This window comes from Emys orbicularis, chromosome 9 (assembly GCF_028017835.1).
Source record: "Emys orbicularis isolate rEmyOrb1 chromosome 9, rEmyOrb1.hap1, whole genome shotgun sequence".
In the NCBI taxonomy this organism is placed as follows: Eukaryota; Metazoa; Chordata; order Testudines; family Emydidae; genus Emys; species Emys orbicularis.
The window spans coordinates 48,574,524-48,588,139 of record NC_088691.1 but is presented as its reverse complement, the minus strand read 5'-3'; the positions used below and the strand labels follow the sequence as shown (position 1 = coordinate 48,588,139).

Genomic DNA, 13,616 nt, shown 5'->3' with positions numbered 1-13,616 from the left:
AACAGCCTTGGTTGCAACATGTCACTAACGATACATTTTTTTGCACTCTCATCTAGATTTTTTTCCACCGAACTGCAGAGCAATGAGCGACGAGCGATTTCACCAGGACATTGCAACAATGGAGAAACGCTATCAGGGCAAATGGAGCCCATCAATGCTTGCAGACTATTGCTGGACAGTGACAAGAGATGCTCCATTTAATGAATACAAGAGACAAGCCAAGAAGCGCCGAGTAGACACTGAATAGGACTAAACTATGTACATAATAGTTTTTTTGCCTTTTGTTTCATAATAAATTTTATTTATATAACCCTTTTGCTGATTTTTAAAGTGTTACATAAACAGGACAGGTGAAATATTATCATGTAAAGCAACCATAAACACATGAAAAGACCTAGGTTTACAATTTATGATTAAAACTCTACTATCTACACAATATACATAGACATAAAATGTAAAAACGTAAATATCTTAGAAACAGTAGCCAATCAGTTGTTTTAATTGTCATATTTGAATTCAGCACATCAAAATACATAATAAATAGCACATTTTATCTCTGAAGCAGACGACTTCTCAAAAATTGTAGACCAGTGATATCAGGGTTGGAAGGGACCTCAGGAGGTCATCTAGTCCAACCCCCTGCTCAAAGCAGGACCAATCCCCAGACAGATTTTTACCCCAGTTCCCTAAATGGCCCCCTCAAGGATTGAACTCTCAACCCTGGGTTTAGCAAGCCAATGCTCAAACCACTGAGCTATCCCTCCCCCCAAATCCTTACCAGTGTTTCTCTTGCCAGTACTGCTGGAGAAGCACCATGTGCAGGAAAAGCAGCACAAATGGGATTTATTGCAGACATCTCTTTAAGAGAAATTTTAAAAAATAAAGTGGGAGAACATGGGATTTCCATAATCTGGTTTTGAATTAAAACCCTCGTTGGATGTATTAGAAATTGGTCTCTCCATAGTTCAGCCCCACAGCATGTGCCATGGTAGACACTCCTGCTATTGTCACTCTGCACATTTGGTATAAGCAAAATGTGTTGGGGAAATCCCTCCTATAGTGGGTGTGAGTGTCTATGGATTTTTTGGTTTATGCTTAGTGTGCATATATAGCCTTTTGCACTAATGTTTATTATAAGAAAAATATCGTAGTACAAATTAAAAATGAGTGATTTTCAAAGGTGTTGCGCACCCACAGCTTCTCAGTACCTTTGGAAAATCTGACCACTTATCACAAAATAATTTGGCCACATAATGGCTGCAGTGTCTGTACAAAATAAAAAATGAGGGAGGATTATACAAGATGGTGTGACAGCTTCTGTAGCCTGCCCAAACTCCTGTATGTGCATTTGTAAAAACTGTGGGTGAGTATTTAAGTGACACTTTGTTAACTCGGTGCTCTGTAGGGTCAGATTCTGCCCCTCTTAGTCATGTTGAGCATACCTGATTATACACAAAGTCCTACTGATTTAATGAGCATAAAGGGTGGAAGAGTCCAACCCTTAGTCTTTTTCCCATCATTTCTTTTATGGCAAATATTAGTTTTGATAGCACTTTTTATAGGAATTCAGAACTATTTTAATAACTTATTTGTATAATTATTGGTATGGTTTCGTATTGTGTACCCATTGTGAAATATATTGGCGATTTACTAGAAGTCATTAAATCCACTTTACTGGGTGTGTATTTTGTCAAGAAAAATAAACATTTAAATTATGTCTTTCTGATGTAAATGTATCCCAGACAGGATTTGAGCTCAAGGCCAACTGCTTCCTTAAGTGCATATGCATTTCAGGTGTTCTGATAAGTCACCAGAGTGATACTCCTGGGGGAATTCTGTGCATCTGCGGTCTCGCATTATTTTGTATTTTCCTGCATAAAAAATATTTTGCCTAAGAAGTGCTGTAGTTCTAATCTGCTGTGGTGTCAGAACAGCCAGCTGTGTTCATGCCTGCTGTTCTAGTGCCACAGCGGCCTCTGGTGGGCAAAAGGCACAATTGCAGCACTTCTTAGGCCAAATGTATCTTATGCAGGAAAATACAAAATTCTATGCCCAGTGTTGCAGAATTCCCCCTGGAGTAGGGTTCATCACAGCACCCTGCCCACGGAGCCAGGTTAGGACAAAGTGGGACACACAAGGCTGCTGGGGGGTGTCACAGACTGGGGTTCAGTATGTCCCGTTCTCTCCCTCTCCCCTCCCCCACTAGCCAGACTGGAGCATGGACTAGTGGGATGACAGTGTTGAGCCTGGGTATGGGGGAGGGGGGCTGCAGAGACCCAGGGGGATGAGAGGTGCAGGGACAGGGGCAGATGTGCCTGACTGAATGGGAGAAGCTTGGGGTCAGCCTGGGTCTGCATGGGGGAGGCTTCCCAACACCCTAACAATCCCACCCTTCCGCGTGCCCCTCCCCCTCCCCCCCCCCCCCAAAAAAAGAAAAACCTCACACCTAGCACCCTCCAGATTCACTCCTAGGCTCCTTCCCTCTCCCTCAGCTCTTCCATTACTCCTGCCTCCGCCAAGCCTGTGTACTGCTTCTGACAGGTGCAGGAAATACAGTTCTGTATTGTAATTTAAATGAATTACACAAAGTTCTGTATTAATATGCCTTGTAAGGAATATGTCAAAAAAAAATTACCAGAATCTTTTTTTCTTTTTTTGGTCTGTATTGTTACAGACATGCTTGCTGACAGATATTTTGAAATAAATTACCAAAATAATTGTAACTAGCATGATTATATTGTTGTTTTGACAAAATATGGAGAATTTTTAATGTCTTGGTGCAGAATTCCCCCAGGAGTAAGAGAGAGCCCAGATAAGTTGAATTGGTCATTGTTTTGTTAGTTCAACAGTAAGTAGAAAAGACTCCCTTTTTGGTCATATATTCTTTTTTTCTTCCTATTAAAATGACTGTGGGAGATCTGCACAGAATTATAACCTGAATAACATGCTGAGGTATGACCTACTTCAGGCAATTCACTGGAGTTCATTTCCAGTTCAAATATATATTGTCGTTGTAATGTTTTTCTACCCTCTAACTTAGTTAGGTCCCAATTGTGCAAAGACTTAAACCTGACTAACATTACACATCATGAGTAGTGCCATAAAGTCAATCAGACTAGTCACATTCCTTAAAGTTAAGCATGTGTAAGCTTTCATTATAGTGGCTAAGGCCCACTCCTGCATTCTTTGAACTCCATACCATATTTGCATAACTAAAAAGAAATATCTCGACAAGAAGCCTCCTTTCTGTTTGTTTTGAAGTTAACCAATAATCAGTTCAGGCTGAACATTTTTAAGGGGATATCACCAACTTGAAAAATCCCATTTCTGCCTGAAGAGGGGTTTTTTTATTTTACCTATTGTAGTTACAAGTAACAACTAGGATTATTGTAACTGGGTGAAATTAAGATTTTTTTTCTCTATTTTTAGTTTTTTTGCTTTTTACAGCACTTTGTATAGTCCGCTTTGCTGTTTTCCCCCCATATAGCTATATTTACCTTGCTGAAAATATCTTCAAACACCAAAAGAGGAGCAGAAAAACTCTTGAACTTTAAAAAAATAAATAATCAGAACCTATTATTTAAAAGGTGCTCACTGGAGTTTTTTAAAATAGTCAGCATTGCAGTATTTGTTTGATAGCATTCCTTTCTCCAAGTAACATACTGTGAATAATCATGAGGTCCTAGCTCTTAATCATACATGATATCAGATGGTTGTAAGGACATGAACATCTACTAGCTATTTGCTGTGAACTGAAAGCCATGGGCTTCCAGCATCTTAGAAATGCTCGGCAGGGTAGATGGATGTGGTTCAGAAGAAAAAGCCCTGGTTAGTAGAAAAGGAAGAGCGCAAAATGGGAGAAGAACTGAGGTGTACTTCAGATCCTGTGAGGAATTCAAAGTACTTAGAACATCAGTGATAAAGATGCAGATTTCTTCAGTTTGCCATTTCTGTGTCTCCTCTGCTAAAGGCCATTGGTCTTCATGTAAATACTTAGGTTATTTCAGATAACACTGCTAATAGAATCTCTGCCCCTTCATTTCCTACAATATCCAAGGTTTCTTAATGAGTCTTTTTAACTCTTGTAAATCAGAAGTGCTTTAGCTAGAAATGCTTACAAAGGAGTTCTGACTATTTCCAGGAAAGTGGCAGTTTCTGTCTTGTGCAGTAGTAGTCTATAGTTAGGGTGGAGGGGTTCATTTGGGGCAAGGATTGTTCTAGAATAATGGGGCATTCCTTTTCTTCCTGTGAATAATTTTTCAAGTGTGTTCTGACTCTGCTCTGATGTGTTTTAGGGAAAGAAGCACAAACAGGGCCTTTGCTTTTTGATGATCTTCCACCGGTCAGCAGTGCTGACTCAGGTATGAGGACTCTAATCGTTATCTTGGCATCTGCCTAGCTTGTTTGCATCAGCATCTCTTCTCACACTGAGATTTTGTCTAAACCCTTTTTATTATACATAAGTATAGGATAAAATCTTCCAGAATATCTACATGCTTGAGTGTCCATCTTCTTCCTCCTCACTCATTTCTTCAACTAATATAAATGGCTATCTTAATATGGATCTTTCATATTTTTTGAAAGGTTAACATGGGGCATATTAAAAACATCAACATAAGGCCTAGGTCCTCCCACTGTCTGCTAATAATTGTTTTATATCCTGGAGAGGTACACGTTTAAACTGATCTGGTCTGAGTAAGCTGACATTTTGTAGCCTTCACACATCTGTTGGACATGATCAGAATTCTGCTCATGGGGTGGAGGCACTCAATTTACATTTGTTGACTGTTTTCTTGTGTTTCAGGGACAGGAGGACCTTTGCTCTTTGATGATCTTCCACCAGCCAGCAGTGGTGACTCAGGTAAGGGACTTGTAACAGCCTTCATGAGGGTCCCTCCATACATGTCTTTTCTCATGGAATTTGTCAGCATAGCTTGTCATACTGGGATTGTGATTCATCTTGTTCTTTCCAACAATCTTGCCTGTATCTTGGTGAGTATTTGGGCACTTGTACTGGTAGTGGAGACGTATTCATGTAACTAAAAATCTAAGTTCATCAAACGTGGGTCTATCTGCAGCAGTAAGTACATGCATCAGTTCCTGCTAGCTGACTCCATAACATCTCTGATGTCCTTGAAAGACTGCAGATAATGGGTTTTATAATACAGTAGTTCTCAACCAGGGGTATGCAGAGGTCTTCCAGAAGGTACATCAACTCCTCTAGATATTTGTCTAGTTTTACAACAGGCTACATAAAAAGCACTAGCAAAGTCAGTACAAACTAAAATTTCATACAGACAATGACTTGTTTATACACTGAAATGTAAGTACAATATTTATATTCTAATTGATTTATTTGATAATTATATGGTAAAAATGAGAAAATAAGCAATGTTTCAGTACTAGTGTGCTGTGACACTTTTGTATTTTTATGTCTGATTTTGTAAGCAAGCACTTTTAAAGTGAGGTGAAATTTGGGGGTACAGAAGACAAATCAGACTCCTGAAGGGGGTACAGTAGTCTGGAAAGGTTGAGAGCCACTGTTGTACTATATGCTTTTTGGAGGTTGGAGTGAACTTAGGGCTCTCTAAAGTGAAAAGTGTAAAGAGCACTTGCTATAGTTACACAGGCCGCAGTTAAGCACTATACAAGCTTCTTACAGCATTGCCACTGTGACTTGATCCTGGCCAAAACTGCTTACTGCTGTTAGAGTAACTTAAAGCTAGACTGCCAGATTTGCCAAATGTTCATCATGTACACAGCTAGTCATTAGGGACTAGGAGGAGACTCATTCCATGAGCACTGAATCCACTGTCACTTCAGATCCCATGCTAATTATGTTTCTACCTCATCACTCCTGACTTTATTTTGTAATCCATCCTGTCTCTTATATATCTTCTATATAAGAGTAGTATTGTCTATCCTAGAAAGTAGTAACAATCCTTTTCATGCATGATAGACTTGTTGCAAAAACTAGAAATTCCTCCGCTTCAAACTTTTGGTTTTAACACATCGAAGCAGTCAACCCAGATCAGTCTGGTAACTAGGAAACTAATGACAAGGCCAAAGTGGGGGAGAGGGGAGTCTGCCAACCAAAATTTACCAGACTGTAGTAGTACTGTAGGTCCATAATACTTCAGTGTAAAAGGAATTGTTCTCTTCAATGTAAGAGGTGAGTGATTCCCATAAATAAAAACAGAAAAGGGTAGAAAACACTTCTGCAAAGTCTTCAGATATCTCTATTTTTGCTGTCTTCTAGCTTCACGCATCACTGAGCAGGTCTCAGCAGTAGGGAATCATGGGAAAGGAGAGAAGAGGAAAGTCTCAGAGGAAGAGAAGAACGGCCGTGAAGAACTTGTGGAAAAGAAAGTTTGTAAAGGTTTTCAGACAGTTTGAAAACAAATGTACTCTGTTTTGTACTCTTTATGTTGGGTTGAGTAAGTCCAGATCAAAGCTGATCTCTGGTTCCTCAGTACACTTTCTATGGTTACTCTAAGAAATGAAGTGTGTTGCCTGCTGGCAGAGTTCATACTTAGATCCCAGGGTTTGGATGCATCCCCTAAGTATGTTCTTATTAATTTGGGAGGCTATTAGCAGTTGTGATGAACCAGCCCAGAAGTATAATAGTGGGTACTTTCACAACCATGCATAGACCTACAGTCAGAGCACAAGTCCTGGAGTAGCAGAGGTGGAAGTGACTGTTTGACTCCTGGCAGAGTGGTTCAGACCACCTTGCCCCGCTAGCATCTTGTCACTCCATCAAATGGTTGCAATGAAAAGAGAGAACTCCTGAGAAAAATGGCTTAACCTTTCACATCTGGCTTGCTTGCTTTTTGGTGCAGATGTGTAAGACACAGTAGTGATACAGATTTCCTAACATTGCACTAGGCTTTGAGAACTGGATGTGTACAGTAGGTTCAAACTAAGAAAGATAAATTTGATTAAAACAACATTTGGTTTAGCGTTTTCATCTATTGTTAGCAGCCTCATTACAGATTTACTGTTTCATCAAGAGCAGGGGTCTCAAACTCAGTTTACCTTAGAGCCAGTGCCAGTCCTCAGATCCTCCCAGGAGGCCAATGTCACTCATGCCGCCCAGAACCCGCCCCCCAAAAACTCTGCCCTCCCACCTGCCTAAGGCTCTGGGACGGAGTTTGAGTGGGGGTGCAGGCTCAGGTCAGTGGTGCGGTGCTTTCCTGGGGCTCCGGGGCAGGCCAGGGGGCCTCCGTGCGCTTCTGCCCCCAGGCACCGCCCCCGCAGCGTCCCATTGGCCGCAGGGGCGGTCGGGGCAGGAGCAGCATGTGGAGGCACAGCCCCACCCCGCCCTTGGGCCGCAGGGAGGCGCTGGCAGCCACTGGAGCGAGCAGGCAGATGCTGCTCAGCTCTGCTGCGCTGCCAGGGCCCCTGAGGGGGGCGGCAGGTGTGGCCAAGGGAGAGACCCAGCCCCAAAACGGCTGGAGCCCCACAGGCTACATTGGGGAGGCTTGCAGGCCGCAGATGGGAGTTTGAGACCCCTGATCAAGAGAGTTTCCATGGAGTGCATCCCTCTCCTGGTCGTGCAATGATATCCCAGTCTGATGTAGCTTTAGCACTCAAGCTTGGTTGCCCTGATTCAATAGGATGCAAACTGCCTTACAGTTTCTGATGTTGGGGACACTTAATACTAGTGTCACAAAGCATGTCACTTTCAGCAAAAGGTTCCAAAAGCTGACCCTTTTTAAGAAAAACCTTTAATTTCAAGTATAGCCCATGCAGGGCAAGACATGCTTCTTGTCATGGTACCATGGGATTTTCAGAATCTTGCATAGAGCAAAATGATCACAAGTTTGTAAATCAGGCTTAGGAGACAAAGGAGTTTCATGTGTGTAATCTTGCTTTGTTTCTCACTAGCATCTGGAGGCATCTTTGGACTGAAAGGTTATATGGCAGAGAGGAAAGGTGAACGAGAGGAGATGCAGGATGCACATGTCATCTTGAATGACATTACTGAGGAGTGCAGACCCCTTCCCCCTCAAATGTAAGTAGGCCAGACCTCCGGAGCCAGGGAGTAACATTGTAGTAGAATAGTCATGACAAGAAGATGAAAGAGCTCCCATTAACTTTGCCTGAGCTCTTGACAATGATCCCTCACTCTGAGCAACTACTGCTCATGACTAAATATTGCTTTGTGTGGTGGCGTGGGTGATCTGGATTGTATTCCTAGCTCTGCCACTGACCTTGAGAAAATCATGTAAGGTTTGGTGATGCAAAAGGTACCTCATTTGTTAGGTGGTCCACATCAGGTGCCTAAGACCTGACTTTTTTCTTTTTATTTATTTATTTTCCCCATGAAGTCCTGAGTACCCACCACTCCCGTTGACTTCAGTAGAAGTCTACTCCTCCTAGTACCTCTGGATATCAGACCCAAGATACCTGAAGGTTCTGAACTTGAGTATAGCTGTTTAAGCCTTGCCTTTGGGGTTTCACAACAGTTAAAATCCCAATTGTGGCAGTGATGAGGAGCTTGGATACTTGTAGAAGAGAAGCAATCAGGTATCAAACACTCAACTTAAATTAACTATACCTTTCAGATGATTAGAGGGGAAGTGGTGGAATGTATCATTTTTAAAAACAACACGGACAGGCCATAAAAGATCATTTAAAAACATTCTTTTAAAGCTAAATATGTGATCTAAAGCTTGTAGAACAAAAGGCAATTTGAAAATAGTATGTCCCCATGTCTCTTGTGTATTTCACAGCTGTGTTGGACTGGCACCTGTGAATAGCAAATTCTGAAATTGTTGGAGAGAGGTTCCAGAGTTGGAGTGCCCATGAGGTGGAATGTTTAGCTGCTGTTAAATGTAGCTGGGGGCCAAAGCGTCTTTTCCTTTCCTTCATTTCCTGGGGGAGGTGGGGAAACTTTTAGTACTCATACATGCTAGCTCTACACTTTTTAGAGGAAACACTGCATTTTCTTTTCCAATACAGGTTGGGAGAGGTGCTAGGGACACAAGCCTCTTTACTAAATCTTAACTTCTGGTTGATACCAGCCGTTTCACAGCTAGTTTACATTAATGTTTCTTCCTTTGCAGAACCCGTGTCTCATACTTTGCCGTTTTTGATGGCCATGGGGGAGTTCGAGCTTCAAAATTTGCAGCACAGAATCTGCACCAAAACCTGATTAGGAAATTTCCTAAAGGTAAGAGAGGGCCATGTGGGGGCATGTGCATCATCTTTCATTCCTTATGACTTGCTGCTGTGGTGTGTCCACTAAGAAATGACTTTGGACAGCCAGAGTCAGGGACATAGCTGTGAGTGGAGTATTGGGCGACCATGCCTCTAGGCTGTAGATAGGTGAGGTGTGATAAGTTGTTGAGCAGATTTGTGAGTCTATCAAGCCAAAAGCCATAACAGTGTTAACTAGATTAGGCAAGTTCTATGAAATAGCCAGAGCAGATCTGTGAATATGGCTGAGGAAAATAATAGCGTTACAATAGGTGTCCCTTGTCTTCAAGGGTGAATAACTAGGCTATGTTATACAAACTGGCCATGTGCTTTTATATCTGAATCTTTGGCAGTTGGGCACATGGGCCATGTCTGCCCTACGTAAGTAACATGCGTGCAGTGTGACCTGTTTATGCATGTCAGACAAGTGAGGAAGGGGGCAGGGATTAGATGAGCATGGTGTTTCAAAAGGAGCATGCGCCACTTTCTCTTGTGACAGGAGAGGTAGTCAGTGTGGAGAAAACAGTGAAGAGATGCCTTCTGGACTCTTTCAAACATACAGATGAGGAGTTCCTGAAGCAGGCCTCCAGTCAGTAAGTATAAATGTCCCCCAGAGCTACTTGTAACTATTTAAAATGTTTCTCTCTCCCAGACCCCAATTCTGAGTTGTACCTCCTGAGTGGTACAGCCAGAAGTTGCAACTCCTAAATTGGGGAAAAGAACATAAGAATGGCCTTACTGGGTCAGACCAAAGGTCCATCTAGCCCAGTATCCTGTCTACCGACAGTGGCCAATGCCAGGGGCCCCAGAGGGAGTGAACCTAACAGGTAATGATCAAGTGATCTCTCTCCTGTTGTCCATCACCACCCTCTGACAGAGGCTAGGGACACCATTCCTTATCCATCCTGGCTAATAGCCATTAATGGACTTAACCTCCATGAATTTATCCAGTTCTCTTTTAAATCCTGTTATAGTCCTAGCTTTCACAACCTCCTCAGGCAAGGAGTTCCACAAGTTGACTGTGTGCTGTGTGAAGAAGAACTTCCTTTTATTTGTTTTAAACCTGCTGTCCATTACTTTCATTTGGTGGCCTCTAGTTCTTCTATTATGGGAACAAGTAAATAACTTTTCCTTATTCACTTTCTCCACATCACTCATGATTTTATATACCTCTATCATATCCCCCCTTAGTCTCCTCTTTTCCAAGCTGAAAAGTCCTAGCATCTTTAATCTCTCCTCATATGGGACCCGTTCCAAACCCCTAATCATTTTAGTTGCCTTTCTCTGAACCTTTTCTAATGCCAACATATCTCTTTTGAGATGAGGAGACCACATCTGTATGCAGTGCAGTATTCAAGATGTGGGCGTACCATGGATTTATATAAGGGCAATAAGATATTCTGCGTCTTTTTCTCTATCCCTTTTTTTAATGATTCCTAACATCCTGTTTGCTTTTTTGACTACTGCTGCACACTGCCTGGACGTCTTCAGAGAACTATCCACGATGACTCCAAGATCTCTTTCCTGATTAGTTGTAGCTAAATTAGCCCCCATCATATTGTATGTATAGTTGGGGTTATTTTTCCCAATGTGCATTACTTTACATTTATCCACATTAAATTTCATTTGCCATTTTGTTGCCCAATCACTGAGTTTTGTGAGATCTTTTTGAAGTTCTTCACAGTCTGCTTTGGTCTTAACTATCTTGAACAGTTTATTATCATCTGCAAACTTTGCTACCTCACTTTTTACCCCTTTCTCCAGATCAGTTATGAATAAGTTGAATAGGATTGGTCCTAGGACTGACCCTTGGGGATCACCACTCCATTCTGAAAAGTCATCATCGCTCCTTGCCAAGAGTCCAGTTGGCCCATATGCAAGTTGGAGCCACATCCTTCAATGGCTGCTGATAGGCTGGCAGAATGGCCATAATAGCCAGAGTGTAGTGCGCTCCAGCCCTGCCCCCCTACACTACAGGTTGTACACGACAGCAACATAGGGCTACCCTACGCTGTAAGGGTAAGACCAGGATTGCCATGGGGAGTGAAGTATTACGGGGCCAGAATATGAGCCAAAACTGGCCTCTGTCCCTCTCTTCTATAGCACCTTTTGTGACCTGTATCCAAGGAGAGCTTGCATATTACTAAAATAACAGAAACAACAAGGAGTCCGGTGGCACCTTAAAGACTAACAGATTTATTTGGGCATAAGCTTTCGTGGGTAAAAAACCACTTCAGTGAAAGCAATAGTTTTTTAACTTAAATCTGCAAGCTCATAACATGACAGAGTGGCATGTTCCTAGCACTAGGAATTCCAGATATTCAGGGAGTTCTGCATCGCCCTCTATCCAGAATTCAGGTGGCTACCAGCAGATATACTCCCACATAGAGCAATGCACATGATCAAGGATTCTAGTGAACCACTGAGATTTTTTTTTTTTTCATGCCTTAAGTTATGTAGTTAACATGGGACAGGCAGATAAAAGTTTACTAGTTAAACCTTGCATTATTTTCAAGACTGCTTTCTAAAGCAGTGGTTCTCAACCAGGGGTCCGGGACCCCCTGGGGGACAGTGATCAGGTTTCAGGGGGTCTGCCAAGCAGGGCTGGCATTAGACTTAATGGGGCCTAAGGCAGAAAGCCGAAGCCCCACCGCATGGGATTGAAGCCTGGGGCCTTGCCACCCTGGGCTGAAGCCGAAGACTGAGCAACTTAGCTTCACGGGGCCCCCTGTGGTGTGGGGCCATGAGTAATTGACCTACTTGTTACCCCTAACGCCGACTCCTGCTTTTATATGCAGGAAAAGTTACTGTGGCACAGGTGGGCCGTGGAGTTCTTATAGCATGTTGGGCGGGCTTCAAAAAGAAAAGGGTTGAGAACCCGTCCTCTAAAGGATGAATGGGTCTGATGGTTAATGACTAATATTTGAATCATCCTTCTAATTGACTATACTTCTTTTTAGCTTTGTTCTAATGGAGACTTATTTTCCTTGAGGAAAAACACAGCCTATCCCCACGTGTGGGGGGAGGGGGAACCTAACACTTTGAGATGCCACCATGTATCGCTTTATACTTAAGCCTGGCTACCAGCCTTGTATATCCTTTCCATTTAATAACTTTTCATCTATAACATAGCTGGAGAGAATATCAATACATCCAGCAATGAGCTTAGAAATTTCACTTCTTGTGTACAACATCACAGGCCAAACTCTCGCTCAGCCCTCTAACCCTAACCAGTTAAACAAAACAAACATTACCAGTGTAGGCACAAAAAAGTACTAACAGAATTCGTTAAAACAATTATTTGGTATCTTTCCCAAACCTGTGTGAGTATTTTAAAAAACAAAAAAACCCCACTTCATCTAACCTGTATATATTATATTCTGTAATCTACAGGCTGCATTTGCAAACTTGTTAGTTATAATATCAGCATGTTGAAATTATGGAGAAATTTAATTAAGCTCTTCAGCATCAGGAAAACTCAATGAAAGATGATTTATGAGCAGATAAGTTTAAGAAATGACACTCAAAATTGCTATACTGTTATATCTGGTCCACAATAAGGAAAACAGTGCTGCAGCTATAATTCAAGCAGCATTTCTGATTTTACACAGTGCTGTCCAGACACCAGTTGAACTACAGCAATCCAAATGTCAGGAAAACAACTTAAACGGGGTGGGGATTGCTGAAGCTGGAGGATGGTGGGTACTGTGGGTGATGAGTTGAAATAGTATGGGTGAGGAATACCAGGGTAGAGGGGAAGAGTGAGTAGATTGCACATTCTCCTCTGTTACTGTTTAGTTCCTCACCATCCACCTGCCCTGCACTCTGTGGAAGTTGCCACTTAGGGAGAACTTCCATTATTTTTTAGGCACTGAGAGCTAGGCAGTTACTGTGAAACTGGTTCTGTCATACCCTTAAATGAGTTTCTCTGGAGTTGAGTGTAGCATAGGATGGGAGGAGAAGAAAAACGGGGTCAGGTTCCAGCAGCTGCAGAGAGGTAGCTCTTACCTGCAGCCATCCCTGAGAACCCCACCTCGGGGGTGCCACCCCACAGTTAGAAATTGCTGCTCTGTTGCTAATCTGTCTTCATCTTCGTATGTATCTTGTCTATAAACCTGTTTTATATAATTAATTTAACAAAAACCTGTGAGCAAAACGGGGAGAACTCCCAAACAGAAGTTTGGTGTTTTTGGGCTAGCTGACTTCTGAATGCCTTGCAATGGAGGCATCCTTTGCAGGGTTCTCTGAACCTTTTGAAATAGAACCTCTAACAAAAACTAGCTTTTTCCATTGTAACCTTATTTCTGGTGCCTTCAGGAAGCCTGCCTGGAAGGATGGTTCCACAGCAACCTGTGTCCTGGCTGTAGATAATATCCTTTACATTGCCAACCTTGGAGACAGCCGGGTAAGTA

General features: G+C 42.3%; 1 protein-coding gene across 1 annotated transcript in view; it reads left to right on the top strand.

The window, feature by feature from the left end:
• The window catches only part of ILKAP (ILK associated serine/threonine phosphatase), a 41,998-nt gene that overhangs the window by 11,933 nt on the left and 16,449 nt on the right, over nucleotides 1-13,616 (top strand). Inside the window, exons 3-9 of the mRNA XM_065410412.1 lie at nucleotides 4,296-4,361; nucleotides 4,805-4,861; nucleotides 6,260-6,379; nucleotides 7,891-8,017; nucleotides 9,072-9,178; nucleotides 9,704-9,797; nucleotides 13,522-13,609. Of these exons, the coding sequence (XP_065266484.1) occupies nucleotides 4,296-4,361; nucleotides 4,805-4,861; nucleotides 6,260-6,379; nucleotides 7,891-8,017; nucleotides 9,072-9,178; nucleotides 9,704-9,797; nucleotides 13,522-13,609 (659 nt within the window). The remainder of the gene's footprint in view (nucleotides 1-4,295; nucleotides 4,362-4,804; nucleotides 4,862-6,259; nucleotides 6,380-7,890; nucleotides 8,018-9,071; nucleotides 9,179-9,703; nucleotides 9,798-13,521; nucleotides 13,610-13,616) is intronic.